The sequence below is a fragment of the Oreochromis aureus genome, linkage group 18 (genome assembly GCF_013358895.1).
Source record: "Oreochromis aureus strain Israel breed Guangdong linkage group 18, ZZ_aureus, whole genome shotgun sequence".
NCBI classification, from domain to species: Eukaryota; Metazoa; Chordata; class Actinopteri; order Cichliformes; family Cichlidae; genus Oreochromis; species Oreochromis aureus.
This window is the reverse complement of record NC_052959.1, coordinates 16,593,873-16,619,855: the sequence shown is the minus strand read 5'-3', so window position 1 is coordinate 16,619,855 and position 25,983 is coordinate 16,593,873. Positions and strand designations below refer to the sequence as shown.

Sequence of the window (25,983 nt, the reverse complement as noted above, 5' to 3'; positions counted from 1 at the left end):
TTTATAAACTCACCAGGAGAACTCCTTCTGCTCTTATGTGCATGATCCACGTCCCAGGAGTCAATTCAAAGGGCTCAGCAAAGCCGTCTCCAGGCACGGTGAGGAAGGATGGGGACGGACTAACGGGAAATATTACTTCTTTACTCTGTTCTGACCCTGCAGAGCACCGAGCACAGATGGCTTTAATGTCAGACACTGACAAACAGACATCTTCCAAATCAAGACACCACGCCCGGATTTAGAATGCATGACGGGTTAGAGTTGACATTTTAATGGTGAAATATGGGAGATGATTCAGTTTCAGAGGCAGCCTTACCTGGAGTGCCTCTGTTATTGGTAGCCTTGATGCTAGCAGTCACACGGGTGCTGCTGGGGTTACTGAACCGCAGAACCACACGGAACAAATGCTGCCTCCCATCTTTCGGCTCAACATGCACTGTTACTCTGACTTCAGTCTGCGGGGAGGACAACAACACACACAGCTGACTGCGAGGGAAGGGGTTTGAGCAGATGACGAGGGAATAATGTTAAAGAAAAGCAAAAGTTAAAAATGATGTTAGGTGGATGGAGAAGTCAGGCAAAGAGAGAGCGTTAATCAACAGGCAGCAAGCGAGGTAAATGAAGTATAACAGGAGGAGCAAAGCAGACCCTTCACTTACAGTCACAGCAAGACTGATAGTCAGTTTCATCCACCACCAAGATCCAAGCTCGCACTTGTGCTCTCCCCTTATGTCGGGGGGTGACGTAGTGCATTAGAATATGGAAAGGTCCAGAAAAGCCAACAGTAAGCATTAAGATCACCTCTGGCTGAAGAGAGAGAGTGTTAGTGCTAAGAGAGCTGATGTCCTCAATTGTGTATCAGCACTGAAATTACAGAAGGCTGTGCCCTCAGGTGAAGATTATTTGTGCAGTGGCAAAAGCAGAAGAATCACAGTGATAACAGAGAAGACTGGAAAAGGAAAACTGTGATGGTAGAAAAGTGGCAGACACTCTACTAGTTTCATGTAATTTATACAACAAAGACATTAAAGCATCCGATACATTAATGCACAAGTTTGAATGGACGAACCTGTGCGGGGGACATCACAGCGTAACCTCTCCAGCTGAAGTCTGGGAACTCCTGGGAGCTATAACCAAAGCGTACTGGTCTGGAATTTGGTGAGGTACCATCCTCCACCTCAAACCTTAGCTGGTGCAGAGTGGGAAAGTAGTAGCCAGGTGCTGGCCTGGTAAAAAAAAAAAAGTTAAATCGTTTGAATAAATGCTGCAAATACGTTAAAAAGAACCATTTTCATCCCAATTTAATGACATTAAAATCTGCCATTTCTTACTCAGTGCATTTACGGCCAATGATATTTTTCCGACACTGGCACTGTCCTGATATGTCATTGCATGCCATGCCAATGGCACCACCTATATCGCATTGGCAACCTTTTGAGGGAAAAGAAAAAAAGCAATCATTTTCTACATCAAACATGTTACTTTATGTGATATTACACTGAAAATCAGTGCTTCTTCTCTGAGCATACGTTTGATTTGTTTTGGGGCACATATTATGTAACTGTCCTTCTGAATATCAAAATATTTACACTCAACCAGATGCCAAGATTTATCACCGGCATTACAGAAAGCACATAATTTACTCTGTTTAAATATGTCAGCATTTGGTTGTCTTTTGAAAAAACATTTTTTATTTTGCGCATGTTCTTGAAATCCTCATGAGACTATCTTTTCACAGAAATACTTCTTTAGGAGACGTAGGTGTCAAAGCAGTAACGTTTACTACATCCTGGCACCAAGAAGGACAAAGACGACCACAATCCCACACTGGATGCACTATCACACATTTCTGAAGGCTGTTCTTCAACAGGGAGAATTTATACTTTTGTAATATTCTTTGGTTTACATAAGAAAAAGAAGGTCCTCTGTTATCTTCCTTAGATAGAAGATCCCTGACGGACCTTGGGGCCTCCCGAGATGAAAATAAGGGACGCCTGAGCAGAAACCACAAGGACGGGACCAGGGCTAGGTCACTGCACTCCTAATAATCTTCACTAAGCATGACCTTTCAGACCTCATCTATAAAAAATATTCTGTGCACTTTGCTGTTTATTTTTATTATAATATATATTTAACACATTAAGCCATAAGAAAGGATTTTTGTGCATTTTAACCTTTAGAAACTTTCATCAAAGATCATTATTCTACATTCAGTATTGTTTTCAACAATGTAAGATAAAAAAAAAAAGCTTTGATGATTGAAATGTCTTGGTGTCCCTAAACTTCAGAGGAGATCTGTACTGTACTATGTATTAGTACTTATGTACTAATAAAGTAGTTGTTCTTATTAATAAGGGACAATAACATTTAATGTTTCAGTGTAAAGTTTCAAGCTTAACAGAGAAACTTAACAACCATGTTTGTCTCCAACAGAGGTTTTATTAAAAGGTTTGTCAAGCAAGTAAGCAAGCATTATGCAAATATTTCTACTGCCGCAAACACACAAGAAGAAAAAAGAAGAGGGATATGGCTGTAATACCAAATCAAATAGTCCAAAACCTGTTTGGCTACATACACAAAATATCATTTATATACAAAATATACAAATAGAACATACAGCTTGAGCTTTAGACATACTTCCTTCCTGCCTTGGTCTATCTGCTTCTTAACTGATTTCCCTGAATGTTGTCATTTATTTCTATGCTAAAAAACCATGAGCCATCACATTTCACAGGTTATTGTAATATGTGATGCACATAAAGAAAGTTTTAAGCTCTGCTGTCTTTGCTTGGCTGTACTGCACAAATGAATGACAATTAAAGTCCACTAAGAGGTCAAGGAGATTAAGAGACAGTCAAATCAACGTAACTTAGTCTAATTTCATGAAAATCTAACCAATACTGCAGGACAAGAAGGGATTCCTGTAAAAGTGGAAAAGCCCCCAAGAAATAACAAATATGAATTTAAAAATTTGGGTGAAGAGCCACTAGGTCATCACTGTTTGTAAGTTTAGCTGAATGCTGCCCACTACTGTGGCAGGAGTAGCAATTCTTATGGATTATGTTGTTGCTGACCAGTCTTTTGGCTGGTTAAGATAAAAGCTTAAAACAGCACTAAGGCACCTGTTTTTCAGTCAACACAATAGTTTCTAACAATAGTCAGTGTTGCACTGAGGTTGGCTCACTAAATATTTAAAGTCATTGGTAAAAACAGCGAAAAAGGATGTGTGCTTGGTTGCTATTTTCTTTCTTAAAGTGTATCCTTTAATCATACAGCACACGTATGCAAGAAACAAGGTTGGAAGTTCAGCAAAGAAACACATTCTCACCTTGACACCCGTAATAATTCTTTTTCTGCAGCAGGAAGTATCCATCTTTGCAGGAGTCACACGCATGCCCACATGTATTAGGCTTACAGTGACACTGTCCACTTTTCTGTGCAAGCAGACCATCAAGAGGTGATTAATGCTGCAAATGTTCGGCTATTCAAACTGCTGACATTAACACGACCACATGAAAACACTCACCTGTTCACACTCTCCAACACCACTCAGAGTCCCTTTCAGGTCACAATGACACTCTGGTATGAGAGACAAAAATGGGTGAGGTTATGAAAATGTAAATAGGAGGGGGGGGGTCTCTACAGTGAATAGACACTGATTGCAGGATTTTGTAAAATTCATGGGTGAAACACAACATTGTAAAACCCTCCAGCCTTCAGAGATTTGCACATCAAAGGTCCAAAGGAGCTTTTCAGGCCGCAGCTTGCGTTCAGCCGAGTGGGGGAAAAAAAGAAAACTTTCCCCTCAATGTCCAGCCACAGTCAACCAGCATTCTTGAGATATTAAAAACACCCCACCCCACTCCTTCTTGAGCATTGAGGGAACGTTGTAGCGATAACAGTTTTGCAAGAGATCAGAGCAGTAACAACAGACATATGTGAACAAAGCCAGGAGCTGTTCTCCTTAGTTTCCACTATATTAAAATTTTTCAATTGAATAAAGCTGAAGTAGTTTTAGTAGAGGTTATAAAAGTAGATGTTCAGACGTTCTGTTTTTAATGTGTCACTGGATACTTTTTTATCCAATCTCAGGAGGAAATCTCACAGTGGAAGCAGGCAGCAGGGATTTGCCTGTATAATGTGTTATTCTTCAAAGGCAGAACCAGCCTTGTTGATAGAGGTACGCTGACGTATAAGACGGGACAAAGCTCATATCAGTGCCTTGTCAGATTGTTCCTGGCAATTTAAAAGCCTTGAGAAATATATGGTCAGAATTAAGACATTTTTGCCTGGCTGGCAGCCAAATAAGCATTTTTCTGTCTTTTTTTCCCCTTTTTCCGTTATTATTCAGATTCCTTTTTACTTACCTATACAGCCACGGGGATTGTCTACAGCTAGATTCCAGTATAGAGGTTTACACCTGTCACACAGGGTTCCCTCTACATTTGCTAGGCAGCGGCAAGAGCCCTGAAACAACAGATAAGGAGTCTGAGAATTGTTGAGACTGGTAGCTACTGTTGAAAGCCTTATATTTGTTTAAAATCAGAGCAATAAAATCAACTGCAAGTGCCTGCATTTTCTATAAAGATGTTTCTTTACACTGAAACTTGGCAGCATTTCTTTCTTTCTTCTAAGTATGCATTATGCTCCAAACTGAAAGGTGACTCTCAGAAATGCTTCAATAGATGCCTAAATAAATACTACATGTTGTTTTTTCCCCTTTATAATGGAAGGAAGCCTCTTTTCCTTTTTTAATTTCCTTTGGTTTTCACCAGAAAAACACTTCCTCGTGAAACCGCGCAGGATGACGTGGAGTTGTGTTATCAGTTGTAGGGCTGTTAGTCAATGCAAACCCACACCCATCACCAGATTTACACTGTGACCACTTCTATTAGCAAGGAAAATAAAAGCTTGTTCCAGATAGGGCCATGATGCACAGAAAAATGGAACTTTACTGAGAGTGGCTCACCGTTCGAGGATCAGACGCTTCAGTTCCTGCTGTGTTACACACACTGATGGAGGCTGGAAGGAAATGAAAAAGGAAAAGGTAATATTACTGAGCCTCAACAATAAACACAGCAACAGCGAACAATAATGACCTAAATAACATATCAATCCGCTGTCCATAAAAATTACTACTTTTATGAGTTTGATGATTTCAAGTGTTTACCCGAGCACTGAGGGAATCTCACACCAGAGGCGCAACGATCACACAGTTGACCCACCACACCTGGAAGGCAGAGGCACTGACCCGATAACGGGTCGCAAGTTGCGTCATATGAGCCTTCCTGTGAACACCGGCAGGCTGGGGACAGTTACACAAGCAGACATAAGAACTCTAAGCATTATTATGGTAAGTTGTCTGGTTCTTATACAGTCCTTTTTCTGCAACATGTATCATTCACCCCTTCACACAAGCACTGTTTTCCACATGTATGTGCTTTCTGTCTAACATTCACATGCAGATAAACGCATCAAAGAACAACATGTGGTTCAGTATGTTGCCCAACGAAACTTTGGCAGGCAGACTGGGTGAGACAGGGATCAAACCATCAACAATTCAGATTAGTAGATGATGCTCTACCTCCAGAGCCCCAGCCATTGTCCTTAGGGATAAGTGAATCTCATAAGAAAAGAACAGGAATTGAAACTCTTGAGATGACCTTGTTTATTTTAAGAATCAGATTGTCTTAAGTGATTCCCAGTTGTCTATTCTTGGGAATATGAGTCCATAGAAGGAAGAGGTCTATAAATATCACATATTTCATCTCTCTGTGAAACATCGTGTCATGCAAATTGCATTAAAAAAATCAATTGAGGGGGCAGAGTGGGATTTTTGTGGATGCCGTGGGAGGATTTCTCCTTCAAAGTCATGAGAAGACGCCACCATAAATCCAACCAAACCAGAAGCTACATTATTTTTCCAGCAGCTTTCTCATCAGCAGAGGTCAAAAGTACACAAGTGGTTTATCTACTGTAGTTATACTGATAGACATAGAGGGATAAGTCCCACTTACCAGCACAGTCAGGATATCCATAGTAGCCTGGCGCACATTCATCACACTCCCGTCCCCCATAATTGGAGAGACAAATACACTGACCATTCGGACCGCACACGCTGTCGGCCACGCCGGCCCCATCACAGAGACATGCTGAAGAAATAAAATAATAAAGCAAAATTTATTCTATTTTTATAGCTCTGTATAAACATTTACCCAGAAAAGTCCCAATTATAAAAACATCTGTCCGAATAAGTAATCTTTACATGCAAAAAACCTGTAAACATCAACTAAAACACACATAATACACACGCATTTTTCCAAATGTACTTTGATAATTGTTACTGAAATTACATTCCCTGGAGGGTCCATTTAAAGCTTTAAGGGTCAAGTGTCAAAAACCTTAAGCTAAGACTTAAAAATGGCCAAATATGTAAGTGTACTTCCATCTGATAATACTGTAAGCTGTTTCATGGTGAGAGTGAAGTTGTATTCTGTATTAACAAAGCAAAAGATTGCTGGACAAAGTAATCCCTGCTGTGTAATTAAGTCACTCCGGTCACACCTATTAACATTTACAGCGCTGATTTGCTGCTTTTGTTCCTCTCCACATAATAACCACTTGTGGCCACTTCTTTTAAAATAAAACTCCTGTTTCCTAATCATTAACCAGTAACACTGATGACTTTGTGTTTCTTTACAGTCTGCGGGGCTCAAATTCTTTGTTGCCATGCACGTCTCTCTCACCCCGGCAGTTTGGGAAGGAGTGGTATCCAGGTCGACAGCGGTCGCAGTGCTCGCCCTCCACGCTCTGCTGGCACAGGCAGCGGCCTAAAGCATCGCATATCCCATCCAGAGTCCCTCTGTAGTCACAAATACACGCTGCGCACAAAACACAGTGGAAACATTTAATTTAACAATAACAGCAAGCAAATTAAATCTTAACAGAAATTCAAATGTGTATCCCTAGTGGAACAATAATGTTTGCTTATAATTGAGGCTGAGCTCTTTCTTTAGTGGAACCCCCCCCCCAAAAAAAAGACTGACAAATACTTCCTTCATATTGTGGCACACAGTGGCACAGCTATGCTGGTGCCCACCCCACCCCCTGCCAGGCCCCGCCCGGTAGGGGTTTCTGAATAGGCTTGGCACAGCCACCCGAGAGACTACCATAGTTTTCTTTGCCTCTAAGCAGCTCCCAAACATGAAACCAGCTTTTCAAAGGCTGTTGATTGAAAGACAGGCTCTTCAGCCTACACGTCAGAGGTAAGTCAGTGTTAGCATATGTTCTCTGACAGCTGAATTGAGTGGGGGGAAAAAATCAAGGGCTGATGGTTTTCACTTTAATAGCAATGCCATATTACTGATAATGGATTTCCCAGCTTGAAGGGAACTTATAAATAATATTAGTTTCCACTAAATAGCCCCAAATGGCCACTGCTATCATGAGACTATTTGAACATGAAGTCCCAGTGATGGATGAGAAAATGTAAGACCACTGAACTGTTATTCTGAACAACTGCATGCTATCTGCATGTATTATACCAGTATTTTGACCAGCTAAACACAATAAATGCCAGGTTACACATGGGCTACAAATTTAGCCTTCAACTTGACTGACCTCTAACACGTGTTCTTAAAGTTTAAATCAAGACAAAACAGAGTCCGACTCAGTGGCACCACATACAGGCCGCTAAAGCTCTTTTGAAAGCCTCTAAGTAAAGTAAGTCTGGAATTTTTTAAAAAAGGGTACCCCATAAAAGACCTTTGTAAAGGGCCAAGTTTCAGTAACGTTTTCAATCAAGTTGCAATGAGAATAAAAGCACTGCCATGAAGACATCACATCGGGTCTAATCACACTCACGCTGACAGCTGGGTGTGCCAAAATAGCCTGGAGGGCAAACAGTGGGACCTATAGAGGGAGAAAATAAAGAGGATATAATAACAGCATTTTAAGCGGATGTTTAAAAACGCCTATCAATCTGAGTCTGATATGACATACTGCAGTCTGTTTACTGATCTTACCCACAATGGGACCTGCAGGAGATTTGGTGGTCGCTGGGTACACTGGATATCCTGATTGCAAAAGAGGGGCACAAAATTAAGACCTCCAGTGACTGGAAAATGTAATGAAGTAAAACCTCAGTGTCAACTTTATTTATTGCTGCAGGGGGGAATTTCTCTTGGTGCAGTAATTGAAATCCACATAACAAAAACTACTCACATAAAAACAAACTTCCCCCCACGCCAGCCTTTTGAAGTTATTCACTTTCTTGCCAAGAGATAGACGAGAGGATTTATGCCCCGTTTGCATTTGAATAGTAAAGTCAGTGGTTAGGAAGCTCAGCTTAATGTAAACTGTACACAGGGGGGAAACAACAAGCCTGGATTTGCACAAAGTCTAAAAACAACTTTTCATCATTTTATAAAGGATTAAGCACCAACTTGGCTTGGGAGGAGTAATAAGGCCTGAACAGTTCAGCACATCACCACCGTCACATCCATTCTTATAAGTACACGATGTGTATGCATTTAAAAAAGCACATTCTAACCTATTTAATACTGAGCTTCAAAGGAACTGGTAGGCAGACTTTGTTACCTTTGGACAGACAAAAGAATGACATAGGCTCCTTTGTCCTGTAAAACCGCTCAACTATTTTAGGTATTGTTTACTCAGACTTACTTACTCAGACAAGAAGCTCAAGCGTTTGCAGACGATGTGCAGTTAATGTTTCAGCTGGTGCTGCAGTTACACAGTTTTTTACAGTTTGCCATTAACCTGTCATTGTCAGATTTTATGCGTACAAGTCACACATCTTCAATTCAAAATCCAACAAGCTGCAAACATTTCGTGCCGTGACAGAAAACACCAAGCAAGCACCTCTTCAAACCCAAATAATTCTCTCATGACCGTGTCAACATGTTTAGTCTAGTTTGGCAGTGCTAACATGCTGATGATAAGAACCAAATGTTTAAAAATTCTGTGTTAGTAAAACATATCTCAAGACTACAGACCTGTGTTGCTGTGTTTGCGTAAGGACTGTAGGTTTCGATGATATCGACGATCAACATTAGATGATAAGATGAAAATGATGTGAGTCTTTAGATTTGGTGTTTCTCTATTGTCACACTGGCTAATTTTCAATGAAATATGAATAACTTTAAATAAGCTTGACAAATAGATGTGTGAATAGAGAAATCGAGTGCTGTAGGAAGTCCACACAGAAGCCGGTTTTAAGTAGGTTTATCAATCAAAGACAGAGAAAAAGATCAATATTACTGTAAGAATGGCTTTAGCGCCTTGAAGAAAGAAATGTAAAATGAAACATCGAGCAGCTTATCTCCAGTCATGGCAGACTCCTGAATCTGTTGGCAGATCAGATCAATGAGATTAGATGGGGAAGTTTTTTTATGTGTCCACTACCTGTAAGGCATACGCGAAGCATGAAATAACTTTAGAAGTGTACTCCTGCAAGATGTACTTCTGTCAAAAGGCTTTGGACAAATGTGTTTGTTCAGGGGGAAATCTGAGAGTAAAACAATGTTGATTCATGATTCCAGCTGTTAAAGATCGGGTTCAGGTTAACTGACCATGAATAGTCGTACCCTTCTATGAAAAAGCAAAGTCTTCCCTTCAAGTCAAGACTCAAATGAGGAACAGGAATGACTAACTCTACCTTTTTGTTGTTTGCAGCAACTGCAGACAGATTTATGCCTTGTGATTTTTGAACATGCAAGACCAAAATCATGCATTTAGCACATTTGTGCAAAATGTTATCTCAGCGTGTGAGAGCAAAACTAAACTTACGAAAGCAGTCAGGGTAGTAATAGTGTCCATCAGCACAGCGATCGCAGTTTTCTCCAGCAAACTGTGGCTTGCAGATACACCGTCCAGACCCCATTTCACATCCAGCTGTAGTTCTTTCGTCACAGCGGCAGGCTGGTAGATGTCGTGATTTTATGAAAAGAAAAAAGAAAGTGTCCATGTTAACATGTGCAAAATGTAGATGTAAAATACACATATAGATAAACACATGCATCATCAGAGTAAAATCCATGCATCTATTTTCTTCCTGTTATCCACTTCAGGGTCACGGGGTGGGGGGAGTGGAGCATATCCCTGCTACTATTGGGCGGAAGGCGGGGTACACGTTGGACGGGTCACCAGTTTGTCACAGGGCTGACACAGAGACAGTTATCCTTTCACACTCATATTCACACGTATGGGCGAGTGAAAATCATCAACCTAACTGTGGAAGGAGGTCAGAGTACCCACACAGATCCTGCAAACTCCACACAGAAAGACCCCGACCACATGGTCGATTCCAAACCAGCAAATTCTTAATGTGAGGCAACAGTGCTGATTACTGTGTCACCATGATGCCCACTCAGACCACAAACTGAGGTTAAATACCCCAAATTTTCACACAGTAAAGTAACATGTACAGAAAGCTTTCAACCATCCCGAATCCCAAAACGAGAGCTCTTAAAAGTTAATAATGATGAACGTTTACTAAGCTACTTAATTGAGTTTGTGTATTTTATGATTATATTAAAAGCTCTCGGGTCAACCGCTTTAATTCCACTACTTCGTCATGTGCAAACACAACTGTCAGCTATTTATACCGAGAGGAATAGTCATGGACCATTAAAGTAATGTAAACAATGGCAGAGCCCAGTTTAGCAATAAAACAAGCGGCGGTGCCAGTGGTGCTTGACAGTGGTGCCATCTGTGTCAGTCTAAAGCGAGGCGCTAAAGCCTTTCTTTGATTAAAAATGCACTTTGGCTTCACTCATATGTCAAACATGTTGTAGGTCACATAACAACATGGTGGGACAATATTTGATTCCCAAACTATCTGTTGTCGTATCTTGAAAAATGTCAGAGAAGCTGCAAAAACGGATTCCACAAAAATACACACACGCATGCATAAACAGTATAGGCTTATATTTCCACAGTCTTTTTCATCAGTACATAGTAAGGTTTTACAACATCAGTGTAAAATGTTGGTTAGGATGTCTCACGCATGGCTCTACAACTGTGGCATAACTGGGAATTTTGATTCACTCATTCAGACCAGTTTAAGCCATATCCAGCCACCCCCACTGTAAATAAAACAGAATATGTCTGACATAATATAAAAGTCTCAGAATGAGCCTAAACACATCTAACCAAAGTTTATCCCCACTGGCTCCAGAACAGACTGGCAGCAATCAGATCCATGCAAAAAATTAAAACAGCATTTTGATGTGACACGGACAAAAATGTGGCTTACGTATGCATCCGGTGGAAGACTCAGTAGGTACACCGTAAGGCCTGTAGAAGCCTTCAATGCATCTCTCACAGTTCACTCCAGCAGTGTTGTGCTAAAGAATGATGCAGAACAAAATTAACTTTAGTCTTGAACAGAAAAAATACGAGTTTAAGTTTCTAGCTTTGCATCAATCTATATGGCCATTACGCAATACTTGATATAGTCGCTGCATCTGTATTCTATTCCATAACACTCCATCTTAACATAACACTCAATTCAAATTTATCTTGGCAAAAATAAGGGCACAAAGTTCCTAGAAAGTTTCAAAAAGAACATTTGCTTTGGCCTCACACAGCAAGTTGCACAAGTTTCAAACTGAAGTATGCAATATCCAATCCTCTGCAAAAGACTTGAGTGATATAGAGACGTGCAGTATGGAATATTTCTTCACTTTCTATCCTGTATCCAACCACACACATGCAAACATAAGAATCAGTTTAGACTTGATACCCAGTACATACCTGGCAGTTGATGCACACTCCTCCTCCATCAAACCTGCCGAAGGTGTCTAAACTTGTTCCCCTTTTTTCCACCTCTGGGTCGTAATAACAGTCGAAAGCATGGGAGAAACACTGGCAGGCTGAGGAGGAAACCCCCCGAGACAAACACACACACACAGACAAGTATTATTCTATACTGTCAGTAGATTACCTCTGACTCCTCCTTTCCCCCTGTAAGTACCTTAAGCTACTCATTCTCTTAAAAGGAATATTAAGTCAAGGTTGTTAAGCATCAAGAGAAACTATAAAATCCAAACTAAACAAGATGGCATATCCTCTTCCTGTAATCCACCCTGTCTTATTAATGATTATGAATGGGTTGGGTGCATTTGTACTGCATGAGTGCACTGACTGGATTACAAGTTTCCTTCCTTGCTTTACTTCTGTGGCTGATGCAAGGTTATGTTTCATGAAGGCAAAAGTTGTCAACAGTGCAAAGCAATTAGATTCCAGCTGGCAAAGGCTCTGCTGATGGACTGAATGGCTCGCTGATAAGCTCTCACTATCTAGGTTGGCGCAGGGTTGACTAAGCTCATTGACCAGCTACCTAAACAGACAAAACCCAGTTATCCTGAAGCAAGTTGTGCACCGTGCTGTTCATCACACATACCATATCAGGAATGTCCTCCCAGCTCTTCACTGAGGCTCACCACAATACCATATCAGGGCATCCACAATAGGGCTTAAATATCAGAGGCAAGAGGACACTTCAGTCCTCTCTGGGGGTAGTAATTCAAGGAGCCAACAGCATGGGGAGTAGCAGAGTGCGGTTTTGGTTACACACTAAATGAAGTACTGTACATGTATACTTACGCTGACACTCATTCGGGTTGTCAACAGTTGCAGCGCGCCATGGCTTCTGGTTAAATCCTGGGCAGCAGCGGTCACATGACTCGCCACAGGTGTTGTGCTGGCACTCGCACTGGCGACTAAAGAAAGGAGACGAGACGCCTGTATTCAGCAGTAGTGCCAAGATGGCTTTTCAGAGAAAAAGTCCCAACTGTACGTTGATATTCACTGGCACACACAGTCGGGTATTTACAAACTCGAGGACACACAGCGGAGCGCTAACGTTCATTCTGAAATCTTGTTTCAGTCAGTCAGACAAATAGACATTCAAATTTGCTTCGCTTTAAGCCTTGTTTTGGTATCTGCGCAGCTGCTATTCAGCCTTAATTCTTCCTGTCTTCCGTTTGATGTTCAAGCTTTGTGTAGGTGAAAACAGCCGCTTACAGCACCTGGAAATTACGGCGATGAGAGCGATGAGACAACCAACTTAGTGAAGCATCCACGAATCCTGTCCTCTTCTTTTTTCTTGGACTTTTTCTTTGTTTCAGAGTACTAATGCTTACAATGGTTCAAAGCAGCACTTTATCCCAAATCTTATCACAGCCAGTAATCAGGGGAACTAAAACAATCTACTGCTTTTTACAATGGTGAAGTCACTGCACAAACAACATAATTGTGCTTTTCAGAAACAAATGATCACTCTTGATCTTATCTATGCTATACCTCATACACTAGATTTGGGCAGCATTTGTAATCTTTGCCTCTTTTCTTTCAGAATTAAATCCACTTTACTGTAACAGTTGTACACAAGAGCCCCAATTCTACAAAAAACTCACTGAATAAAGGCAGATATCTTTTAGAGCTGAAGGTGAAGTATGTATTACTAACCTATTCGGGTTGTCAGGGTTACGGCCTCCACCACACATCTGCGCGTGCCCGTGACAAACACAGCGTCCGCCAATGCTGATGTCTTTGATGCTGTAGTAATACTGTCAGCAAATAAAGAATATGTTATCAGCAGCATAATTTCCAAGCATGTTATCAGCAACTTAGCGACATCAGTCACACCAGAACAAATGCCTGGCTCTGCTTGGCAGCAGAAGTGAGTCACACATGCTGACAAGTACAAACTTAAACCATGACCCATGAGATAATGCTAGTTTTATGGGGTGAATCAGTGCGTGAGATAACACAAGATAAGGCAGCCAACATCACTGATTCCCAAAGGTTCGAATAAGGAAAACGAAACAGATGTTTTAGACACAATAGTAAATCACAAAGATACAGTGCTGTGCAAAATCATCGTGTCTTTATATTTTGCCAAAACATAAACCAAAAAAATTGGTTTGTTTAGTTCTAATAGGCTTGGCAGTAAGTATTTGGTAGCACCATATTTATTCTTCAGCACAGCCTGAAGCTTTCTTATCATTTCTTTGGATTTTGGCTGCCTTTTGTTTCATTCTCTGTCTAAATGATCTCACATTGCGTCAATAATGTTGAGGTCCAGGCTCCTGGAAAGGCCAAACCATGACTGATGGCGTTCCATTGGATGTTTTCCTTTCCAGGTATGCTTTTACTGCATTGGCAGTGTGTCTGGGATCATTGTCATGCTGAAAAATGCACCTGCTGCCAATCAGACACTTTCCAGATGGTACTGCATGATGGATTAAAATGTGATCTTATTTTTTAAAGTTCATAATTCTATCAGTTTTGACATGACATCCCCTACACCGCTGGCTGAAATGCAGGACCAAACCATGACAGAGCCTTCTCAATGCTTTACAGATGGCTGGATATTTTTCCTTCTTAAGGATACAACTTTCAGATAACTTTCATCGTTAGGTCTGCCACTTTTGTCCTCCACAAGTTTCCTCAAAGTTTTTTTCAGGACACACTGCACACCATGCTGAGACATACAAAGTTTTCGGCTAATAGAGCTTTGGGATTCACCTTGTTGCTGATAAAATGTTTTTTTTCTTCCTGTCAGAGTGTGTTATCTTTGACATAGATTCAACTGAAGAAATGGGAATAAATAATTATTTGCAACATAGGTGCCTTTTTATGCTTGAATTGTTTATAGGTGTTCCTCTAAAAATGGTCAAATATAAGGACTTGACTGAAATAAGTGAAAAACCAGCCAGTGTTCAAAGAAACACTATGACAGATCTTCAGAAAGCCTGGAGAAGTAGTGGCTACTAGAAGCAAAATATATATATATATAAAAAAAAAGAGGAGTAGCTCAGATATTTTGCACAGTCCTGTACACTACTCTGTATCAAGGGAATTACCAAGATGACTCACATGATAGATAACAGACAGACCTGGCAGTGGGTCTCAACACAGGTGAATATGTGGGCAGGCCTGTGCGCTTGTTTCAGCAAAAAAAAAAGCTGGCAGGTGGGTGCTGCAAAGGCCAAATGGGAAACAAGAGCCTGCCAGCATGACACCATAGTGTTAGGTTGTTCAGTGTGTCTCACCCTGCGTGTAACGGTGGGGTCTCTCTGGGCCTTGGAGATGAGGTGGCCGAGCAGGGTGTTGGTGCGGAGGAAGTGCAAGCGGATATTAGTAGCCTTTGTAAAGTCTTGCAGCGCAGGTGAGTAGGTAAAGTTTTTGGCCCCCGGGCGGCCATTGACCAGAGATACCACAATCTAAACAATACAAATATACAATCCATTTACAATGCTTATTACAATATCAAGCTATTTGGTTTTACTTTTAAAAAAAAAGGAGAAGGAAATACATTTTTATTTTACCTCTCCATTCTCCAAAGGGATGATCCGCGAGTATTCTGTGATGCAGAGCTGATCATCATCATTTAATAAACGGGCATTGGGCTGCTTTCCAAACCTCTCAAGACACTCACGTGCTGAATCTGCCAAAAAAGAAGAAGAAGACACCCTTTATTCTTCATATTTTTATAATAAATCATTTATTTAATTAATTAGTTCTCTTGTCAATGTAAAGAAATTACATTGGCATTTTCACATGATCAAAAGGATCATGTTCAAAAGACCAAAGAAGTATCATTTTAAATGGAAAAATTGGGATTTTAAATAATCTCAAATATCTCTCCATATATATACTGTAAGGAATAATATAATATGCAGTTGCAGTGTTTATGCAGCTGGAAATAAATATTTTTTAAAGGTAAAACTCAAGGTTAAGCTAACAGTCTCTAACTCATGATAGCTCCTGAAAGAACACAAACTAGAAGAGAAACCTTGAGATTTTAAAACAGATGAGTCACAGCTGTGTCTCCTGGCAAGCTGTGTGCACGCATCCCACCTTCCCTCAGATATCCCCAATCAGCACATACAAAATATGCATTAAGTAAGTAAAATGGTAGCAGTTCAGTGTCAGCTTTGCAGCGTGTCACCACCTGCCACTTTTAAAACACCAAAATCAGATTTAAGCTGACATTCTAGCATGTTTTCAACAAGTCAAATTAAATCAAAGGTTTTCGGTCACACCCACTCCCTGTCTAAATCTGTCTCTGATTAAACAGACTGCAGTACAAAGTTTTAACTCTGTCCGCAGGCCTTTTTCTTTACAGAAACACTTTGACTTGTCATGGCAGGAAAGACACGTGTATAACTAATAGTGTTAATGATGACCGCACTCTTTTTGCCTCTGCCAGTTCTAGAAATGTATAATACCCTGGATTGCTGTGATAGCTTTTGGTAGGCTGAATTTTAAATCCTTTCCATAAAAAGGCCCAAAGCTGTGTAGTGCAGAGACATGAATCTCTGCCCTATCTGTGTATTTATGACTGAAATTGAGTTTTTTTATTTAATCCACAGAGAAAACCTTTATGAGAACAGAGTCTTAAAGAAATCTGTCATCACTAATTACATCATTATAGACAACAATAGAAAACGGCAGGCATTCTGCAGACCTGCACGTTTCCTAGATTTTAAACTCAATTGAGTAATTGATTCAAGTTGGCACCACAGTCAAGAGGATTCAATATTTGATTCACAGCACAAAAACTGCACCAGCACACAGGAGAAGCTTTTTAATGCATTAACATATGAACTTACGTGCAAAATACTGCCAGGGGGTGAACGTTTTCCCATTGTCGACAGACCTCTCCAGCACCCACAGGTCAGGACGTGGTGAATTTGCAAACTTAATGAGGACATATGCGACATGGAAGAGCTAAAAAATAAAAACAGAGAGCAAAGAGGAGGCTAAATAAAAAGTCGCCCAGTGTTCAGAATGAATTTTGGCAAAATGCAGTTTCCTGTACGTGCTCTGTCAAGTAAAGTTCCCTGTTTGACCTGGAGCTCTGAAAATATCATTTCCTCTCTTGTGAATGTCTGGACACAACAACAGCTTGGCTGTATTATCTCTGTAAATGATCACCACAGAATTAATGGCTTTGAACGAGGAAGAACTTCCTGTTTTGAGCCCTTTTATTCTACTAGTAGTCTCGGTTTTAGCGGTATCTGTGTGGCCAACATTTGTTAGAGTGTACAAACTGGTGCAGGTGCAGCCCACATGATCCCTGTATGCTTCCCCGAACTTTCTATCTTCACCTCCCATCAGAATACTCAGTCCACACGAGGCCAGAGAATGATGTCAATGACAGTTTCTGCCAACACTGAGCTTTCTGTCAGGCCCACGATGTTCACCGCAGTACATTTCCTTTACAGTTAGTCAACATCGTTATCAAGCCCTAAAAGCGGGCGACTTCTGCTTGATTGAACATTGTACAAAAGAAAAGTAATTTGTGCCAGTCAAAGGTCTCTTTGTTATGACTTGGCATGGACTTGACATAGCTTGGATCGCAAACCCTTTTGACACCATCCTGCACGTGACACCTGCAGTGTCAACAAAAAGGCCTCGCCTACACCTGACTACCACACCCGTCCACGTCTTGTTTAGCATGGTTTAGAAAGAGTTTATCTAAATGCTGGCACACGAAAACAATGCATGGTTCAAAAACATATAACCTGCAGTACCTGCACTCATTGCTAAGCTCATGAAGGTAACTGCATCTACATAACGTGGTGCACTACTTCAATAACAGACATTTCTACAGACTGTCTGTCTTTGAGGCGGATGAAGGCAGGCCCACACTCGTCCAGCATCCCACAGCACATTGATGAAAGCCCAAGGAAGCATTTGAAATATTCCAGTTACTGACTTGCATGAGGCGAGGAGCTCTAATACAAACATATCAAAGCAGAGCAAAGTCTGGCAATGCATCTGCTGTGGACTTACTGTGTCAAAAAGGACCCACAATTATACTGACGAGAAAAAACCTCAAGTTCAAGAAGCCCTTAGGTTGATGGATTGTGAGAGAGTTCAGAGGTCAGTTAGGGAAATATCCGCCTTTTTTTTCCTGCCTGAAGATTGCAGACAATCACCAATAAACAACAAAACAGTTTGCAAATCAGGAAAAGTCTTTAATCAGGGTCCAAGCGGAAAGTAAATAAAACAACTTGCAACCACAGCTTTGAATAGGGTGTGTCCTAAAATTAATCAGAGAACACTTCCACCCGCATGCAACAGGATGCGCAACTAACAAAAAAAAAAGATGCGTGGCTGCACGAGACACGGGCTGCAATCTAAAAATAGAAGCAGGAGTTGCCTGTAATCAGCATCCTGGTTCTGATGAGGACCTGCAGGAAGTTTGGTTCACATGGGCTGCAGTGACGTGAAGAGATGTTAGGAGGGTGAGATGGCACGAGTGTAAAAAAAAGAAAAGAAAGAAAGAAAAAAAGAAAAAGGGTCGGTGGAGTGGCGAGAGACTTGCTGGCTGGCACGCAGACCCATCTCAGATTCCAAACATAGCGCCACATTCCCCTTCCCCCCTAATGCCCCCAAAGCAGAGCGTGTCCCTGCTTACAGGAACCTGCTGCTGACATCAACGTTCAGCAGTGAAAATCTCCTCCACCACTTGTGATGATAAAGATGGCAACAAGATCCTCCAGTGTCACAAAAAATAAAAAAAAAGAAGCTAAAGTCCAAATTAGAGTGCTCAAACAGTCGGACACCAGCTGTGTTTCAACAGAGATTTGGGTGCAAGATGGGTAGTGCAACATTTAAACTAGCTTCTTGGGATACAAACTGAGCTGTAGTCTGCAATCTCAAAGTTTAGTTACAAGTAATGCGATGATGACACAAAGATTCAGGGACTTATTGACTTGATGCCAAATACTGAGTGTTGGCAAGATGAATTCTCCGGAAACAAACACAGTTAGAAACAGACAGTGTGATCTTGGAAACTGCTTAAGCAAAGCCATGCCTGTCCTGGCATGGCTTTGCTTAATTTCAGGCCTGTCTCTCCAACTGTGTCCTGCCAGTCTAAACACATGCTCTTGAAATATGTCCAGCACCTACGTATTGTTTGAAGGGACCATGAAATACTGTAATGGCATGTTAAGTGCATGAGTAGTGGCACGAAAGACATGAAACACATTGACAAGCTTGAGGTAAAAAAACACTTGGAATGGCAGTTGAGAAGCACCATCCTCTCCCCCTCCCAGCATCTGCAGCTTCGTACTGCCGTGGGGTCTGACTTCTCAACACCCACAACACAGGACTGTGTGGGTGGGTGTCAAAAAGGTCAGAGTTTTAGCTTTGACAGGTTTGACAACTACCCTGTTCGCTTTTTACCACCCTTCTTAAATTCTTGACCTAGACCCCTGATGTCATATATACAAGGTGTAAAGTATCCAGATCTCCTCCAACCTTCTAATTAACGCAACAGAACAACAAAGCCATCCACATCCCTCGTGACCAAACACCTTTTTAACAGCATAACAACATATTTTCCTTTCCTCGTTGGGCTTATAGCAATGTGTAAATGAATTCTGACACACACACACACATGCACACACACTCAGATCATTCCAAATCCATCAACCCTTAACATTTCAGGCCCAACGCTGTCCACATGAATAACCCATTTTGTATGTGCGACAGCTCAGAAGTGATATACTTGCACCATTCAGTGTGATCTGCAGCCCCACTGTTGCCTCTACACAGAGGTTCTACCCTTTAACTTCACACATGCTTGCCCCTTCAGGTATTAGAGCTGTGGAGCGGTGTCTCGCACTCACAAAGAACTACAAGATCTCAAAAGAAAATAGCTGATTGCATGACCCTTGGCTAGTTACTCCTTTTAGCCATGCCTGCCACGTGGATTTCTTCAATTATAATCTTTTTGTGTTGATCAAATGAAGTGTACTGTAAAATGAACTGGCTAGGGTTTTCTCACAGCTTCCTCAATCATCAAAATGTTGTGTCAAACATTTCCATGTCCTTTATTTTATTTTATTCTAATGTTAAACAGGTAGAAAATGAGACATAAGCTAGCAATACTGCTAGCAATATTGAACATCATAATCCCAAAGTCCAACCAAAGGGTACAACCAAAAAAAACTAAATCTAGATTGAGATCACAATCCTGACAGTGAGTGCCTGAAAATCTGATATGAAATCAGAAGAATGTAATTTAAAGGAGGGGAGGCATCACCTTCTGTTCCAGTGGATCATCCGTGCCAGACAGGACATGCTGTAGCACAGTGGGGATGGAGCAGTTGCACTCCAGTCTGTAACAATGCAGTGTACAACTGTTTGTCTGTGTGCAACAGGTGGGCCGTGGAAGGAGAAGGGGGTAGTCTGGTATGTTTTTCTCTGTCTCCATGACAGAAGTTATATGGTGACGACGAGCAGTTGGCTAAAAATTGCACAAGAAGTATTTCTGGTAATAATGCCATACATTTCTACTTGTTAGCAGTCTTGTTATTGTACAAGGCTGAAGTACAGCATTAGAGAATTTCTGCATATCTGTGCTTTTCTGCTTTGAACATTATGCACTCAGTCACCACTTTATTAGGTAAATCTGTTCAACTGCTTCTTCACTTAAATACATAAGTAGCCAATCACATGGGAGCAACTCAGTGCATTTAGCTATGTAGGCATAGATGAAAATGCCTTGTTGATGTTAGATATTAGAGGAGAATTGCCAGACTGCTTTGAGCTTATAGGAAGGCAACAGTAACTTGTATAACCACTTGTTACAACCAAGATGTGCAGAAGAGCATCTCTGAAAGCACAACTAGTTGAACATTGAAGTGTTGGGTGACAACACTACCACAATAAGTGCCACTCCTGTCAGTTAAGAACAGGAAACAAGAGCAACCAAGTTGGACAAAAGAAAATTGGAAAAAAGTCATCTGGTCTAATGAACCTAAATTTTTGCTCGCAGGGTCAGAAACAATATGAAAGTATGGATCCATCCTGAATGGTATTAAAGATGCAGGCTGGTGAGGGTGGTGTAATGGTGGGCGTGTTATTTTCTAGGCACACTTTGCCAACAAAATAACCACTTGAGCTTCATTTAAAGACCACAGCCTACCTAATTACTGACCATGTACATCCTTTTATATCCACAGTGTACCCATCTTTTGATTGTTGCTTCCAGCAGGATAACACACCATGTAACAAAGCTCAAATAATCTAAATCGGGTTGCTTGAGCTTCCATAACCACCAAATCTAAATTCAAAAGAACACCTTTGGGATGTGGTGGAACAGGAGAGTCACATCATGGATGTAACTGTGCGATTTTAATATGGATCAAAATCTCTGAGGAATGTTTCCAGCACCTTGTTGACTCAGTGCCATAAAGAATTAAGGCAAAAGGGGGTCCAGTGTGACAGTAGTTATTCATTAGAGGATGTTTTAAAAGCAACGCAAATTCAAAACTGGCTGTAATGTCAAGAAATCAGCAATCTAATAACCAAGTGATATAATGTGTATTTTCTAAGAAGAACTCAATTAAAATCGGAATCTGATAAAAAAAAAAAAATTGGAATCTAAGCAAAAAAACGAAAAACAATATTTATGGGACTGCAGTGCTTTTGTATTGATGTGTAAAATTCTGCTGCTATGTTGCAGCATTGTGCTGCAGTATACATGGGTGTATATATGGGTGAGCTATTCATGAAACAGCCCTGTCAAATGGGTCTAGGAAACTTCCCATTGCATCAATGCCTGCGTCAGTAAACCTGTGACCACTAAATAACATTACTATGTACAAACTGGTGGCGTGGCCCTTGAAAAGGTGAACAGATCCCATGTTAACCCCCACAAGCTTTTCCACATCACAGCTCCAGATTTAAGAGGAGCTGCTGTCCAACAGTCACCCGTGATGCACTCTGCTAATGCTAACTAGCGCAGTGTGGCTGTTAGTGTAGTTGTAAATATCTGCTGGGTTGGCCTGGCGCCTCGGACAGCCCAGCTAAAGACAGGCACTTACATCACCTCCATCGTCACTAAAGCAAACGGGATATGTAACAGCCAATGTTGTCTCAGGGGTGAGCCAACTATACAGTATGAAGAAATATTTATTACAAAGCATAGATAGGCAGCTACAGCAATTTACTCACTTCTTTGACTGTTCAGGATTACATAGGCAAATCACAGCTTCAATTAGGATTACAGCCTATACAATGTACAAATCCGCTTCTAACATGCTTTCAAGAGATGCAGTGCAGCCATGCAAACTGAATCTGGACCCAGAAGATCATCCATGCATACAAGCAAGCATCATGCATGGTTGTACATTAATGTCTATTAGATTAAACGACTTCAAGGGTGTTTAACAAGCCAGGAAAATTAAATGTTTTCAGATATAACTTCTATGCTATGTGTGTTTTCTCTTTTCTCACCACCAAATTACACCACCTCTCTATTTCTAGCCATTTATCTTGTGAAAAGAGAAGGCCAGGTCACTTTCAGCAAGGCTTAAAAAGGGCCAAACTTTTGTGAGAGACTGAGAGCACAGAAAGGATGTCACACAATACCGCCTAGAAGGATTCTAACACAAAAGGGGGCGACGGCTGCAAATAAAACATTCAAACCAACTTTTGTGGGAGGTGAACCCCCGAGAAAGAGGATTAGGTTCCAGGGGAATGTCTCCAAAATTGAGTTCTTGGAAGCTTTTTCTCTTGACGATTGCTGAATTATAGACAGAGCCAAAAACATTGCATTAACCTGAGTCACTCTCTCTGTTACAAAGCTAAATCGTAGATCTTGAACTTATTCACATCTTCTAAAAAGTGAAAGGTCTCAGTGTACACACTACCAAAGCCTTCTAAATTAATAACCTTCAAATCACAAATAACAAGACATTCTGCAATCAGAGGCTATTTAAAGCAGCAAAATCACGAACATGATAAACACCAGACGACTTAAGAAATGCCTCAAAGCTAAAAAAACAAAACAAAACAAAACACGCAATTAATCAGAGCCTAATTTAAACTACTAGAACCCAATATTCACTCAGGGCCCGACTTCTACCAATGAGAAGCAGCTCAGTCTCATCAAACAGACTGCTGTAAGGCTATAATGTTTGCCTCACATGGTCTACTCTGGGTTCACTCAGGCAGATAAGCACATGTGGTCAGGGCTCCGAAAATACATTCCCCAGAAAAAAGGAGTGACTGGTAGCCTGATACATGGCATAAATATTTAGAGGAACAATGGCTTACTTACTGTGTCCTGTAAATAGGTTCACAAGGAAAAAGGTTCTAGGAAGAGAAGCTACTTTTTGCAGTCATCAATTCATAATTTTATTTTAGCACATTTCTGACAAAATGTGCTAAGATAAAAATGCACAACACAAAATGTGTATCTGTGCAACCTGCACATGCCTATGTATATTCCAAGTTATTCACTCTAAGCAAATTCCTAAACAAGTAAGTAAAGAAGCCACTGATGCCAAACATCATATTAAGGTGTTTAGGGGGAGTAACTGAAGATCACTGTGGTCGTTTCCTGATTGAAGGTAGGATTTGTCATGGGTCATAGGTCAAAAAGCCAAGAAGTCACAAAAACAGGGAGCAGCTTGCCTGCTTGCATTGGCCTGTCTGAGACAGAGGGCCTGTGCAGTGTAGATTGCTAAGCTGCAGGCAATTTAGAAAGCGATCCTGCTACAAGAAGCATTTGACCTCTATGGCCGTTAACAAAAGCGGTGCAAAGTTTTAACAAATGTTTGCCTGAGAACTGGTAAAAGGTAAAACACATTGTATTTCCAAATATTCAGTCTTGGTTTTGTCTGTTAGACTCAGATTAGTTTGTAAGTCAGTTTTAATCATCAACCCAAGCAAACTATATGGTGACCTGATTACAGCACTACATAAAACAGAACAGCAGTTAAACAGCACAGACCTCACCCAAGGCCGATACAGCGATAAAACATCACAGTCACTTAGTCCGAAAAATAAATAATGTCATAAATACGCATGCCAGAGTTTTTGGAAAACAAAGGTGAAAAATCGAAAGAGTTTTTTAAAGTGTACAATGGCAGTAAGAGGTCAGGACCAAGAAACACGGGTGTATCAGTAATCTTTTATCACGATGTGTAAATGCTGCACCTTCACATTCTCATTAGAAACTTTGTTCCTTAGTTCTTGTTTCTCTTCCCAACATCTCTAAAATCATTACTGTGAGGGGATACAACATACGAAAGAGATCTTAGTAAAGAAAGTGAGAAGAAAAGTTGGCTTAATACAAAGAAATGCCCATGCAGCGACAAAAGTCTTGAGAGAAAAGTCAAATATCAGGACAATCCATAACTGTCAAAATTTTTATTGTAAACCAAAAATGTTAGGCAATATTCATTTTTCCAGGGATAATCTCATCCAGTAATATGACAATAAATCCCCGGGATTTCAATGTCCCAATCCTGGCAATGATTAAACCCTAAAAAGTCCATCCATCCATTCGCTTCCACTTATCCTTTTCAGGGTCGCGGGGGGCGCTGGAGCCTATCCCAGCTGTCATAGGGCGAGAGGCGGGGTACGGGGTACCCTAAAAAGTCATTTAATTTATTTTAAAAAATGTCATATTATTCTCTACATATGCAAATTCATCTCGACTTGCCTGCGAGCCATTCCCATTTTCGCTCTTCCTCTCCAGACCAACTTTCTACATGAATGGAGACGCAGCCTTGCTCCACTCTGTGGAAGTGTTTGCTTTGTTAAGTTGAGGAACTTGGAGAGGATGCTGTTTTTGTGGGTCAGGGGAGCAAAAAGCCACAGAACTCAACATAATATCAACAATGGAACTGTTAAAACAAAAAAAAAAATGTTTTTTTGCCTAAGTTGATCGTCCGACAGTCCTAAACACCAGGACTTTTTTTGTTATTGTTTTTAACAAAAACTATAACCAAAATCTTATTAGCCTACTGCTCAAGTTAACCAGTTTTATACATATAAAACAACTAACAAACCACTTTGCTTTTAATGTATGTTTGGGATCAGTTTTCATGCTAAAAAATTAAGTTGTTATCAATTAAATGTTTTCCAGATGGCATTGCATGGGGGTTCAAAATATTTCCATCAGTTCTGATAAGATCCCAACACATCAAAAGCAGACCCAAAACATGACAGAGCTTGGGTTTTACAAATGGTTGTATATGCTCACTCTTGTACCTCTCACACTGACGATGATTTGAATCAAATTCAAATCCAATTTGGATTCATCAGGCCTGTTGCCATTGTTTTACAGTCCAGTTCTTGTGTAATTTGACATACCTTTTCTAACTGTTTCCCTTCCTTGGCTTCTCGACAGTCACAATCCATCTACCGTAGATAGTTTTCAACCTGTTAGGATGCCTGGGTCGTTGACCCAGGGTTTTGAGTTTATTATATTATTTACCATTTCTAGTCTTTGGTTTCTTGGTCTGTGTTCTGTCTTATGGTTTACGTCTCGGTTCCCTCTGTTGCAGTGCCTGCGTGTGAGTCTGTGTCTTTAGTTCAGTCTGTGTTGTTTCCTGTTTTATTTTGAAGGTCCAAGTCTTATGTTAATGTATCTGGTTTCGCTTTACCTTGTCTTGTTAGACCTGATTTGCCCCAGCTGTGTTTCCCTCCTGTTACCCATTCCCTGATTGCTCCCTCTGTGTATTTCAGCCCTGTGTTTCTCTGTGTCTGTGTTGTGATCTACCGTTTATTTTGCTGTGTGTTCCATCTGCCTGCCTGTGTAAGTTTATTTTGTATTTTTGGGTTTTTTGTTACTTTTTGCCATCCAGCAATAAAGCTGAGTTTTGAAGTACACTTTTGCCTGTCAAGGAGTCTGCACTTTGGGTCCTTTCCCTGCCTTCACACAGCCTGTACATAATACAACCCCTGGGAATAAATTGTGTGTTTTTGTGACACACAATTTATACAGTAACAAAAGGAAATAGAATACAATTTAAAACTGTCTCTTTGCTAAGTTATCTGCTATGTGTAGACACAACACTGGTTCATCCCTTGAGTTAGGTGCCTTTTTTATGGTTGAATGATTCATAGATCAGCGATAGGTAGTTTAACAAACAAACAAAACACATTCTTTTGAAAAGAGTCAGGAACAATGACTGAATT

At 40.7% G+C, this 25,983-nt stretch overlaps 1 protein-coding gene across 4 annotated transcripts in view; it reads right to left on the bottom strand.

Moving 5' to 3' along the window:
- LOC116316973 (laminin subunit alpha-3) overlaps positions 1–25,983 on the bottom strand; it is a 60,311-nt gene that overhangs the window by 29,432 nt on the left and 4,896 nt on the right. For all 4 annotated transcript variants that reach the window (XM_039602302.1, XM_039602300.1, XM_039602301.1 and 1 more), the window contains exons 3-23: positions 16,644–16,761; positions 15,357–15,475; positions 15,081–15,251; positions 13,492–13,592; positions 12,628–12,743; positions 11,776–11,894; positions 11,276–11,366; positions 9,808–9,939; positions 8,025–8,075; positions 7,864–7,911; positions 6,747–6,881; positions 6,018–6,152; positions 5,171–5,305; positions 4,970–5,022; positions 4,368–4,467; positions 3,527–3,579; positions 3,329–3,434; positions 1,332–1,431; positions 1,070–1,226; positions 317–455; positions 14–156 (exon numbers count right to left, since the gene is read on the bottom strand). In XM_039602302.1, the coding sequence (XP_039458236.1) occupies positions 14–156; positions 317–455; positions 1,070–1,226; positions 1,332–1,431; positions 3,329–3,434; positions 3,527–3,579; positions 4,368–4,467; positions 4,970–5,022; positions 5,171–5,305; positions 6,018–6,152; positions 6,747–6,881; positions 7,864–7,911; positions 8,025–8,075; positions 9,808–9,939; positions 11,276–11,366; positions 11,776–11,894; positions 12,628–12,743; positions 13,492–13,592; positions 15,081–15,251; positions 15,357–15,475; positions 16,644–16,761 (2,322 nt within the window). The remainder of the gene's footprint in view (positions 1–13; positions 157–316; positions 456–1,069; positions 1,227–1,331; positions 1,432–3,328; positions 3,435–3,526; positions 3,580–4,367; positions 4,468–4,969; positions 5,023–5,170; positions 5,306–6,017; positions 6,153–6,746; positions 6,882–7,863; positions 7,912–8,024; positions 8,076–9,807; positions 9,940–11,275; positions 11,367–11,775; positions 11,895–12,627; positions 12,744–13,491; positions 13,593–15,080; positions 15,252–15,356; positions 15,476–16,643; positions 16,762–25,983) is intronic.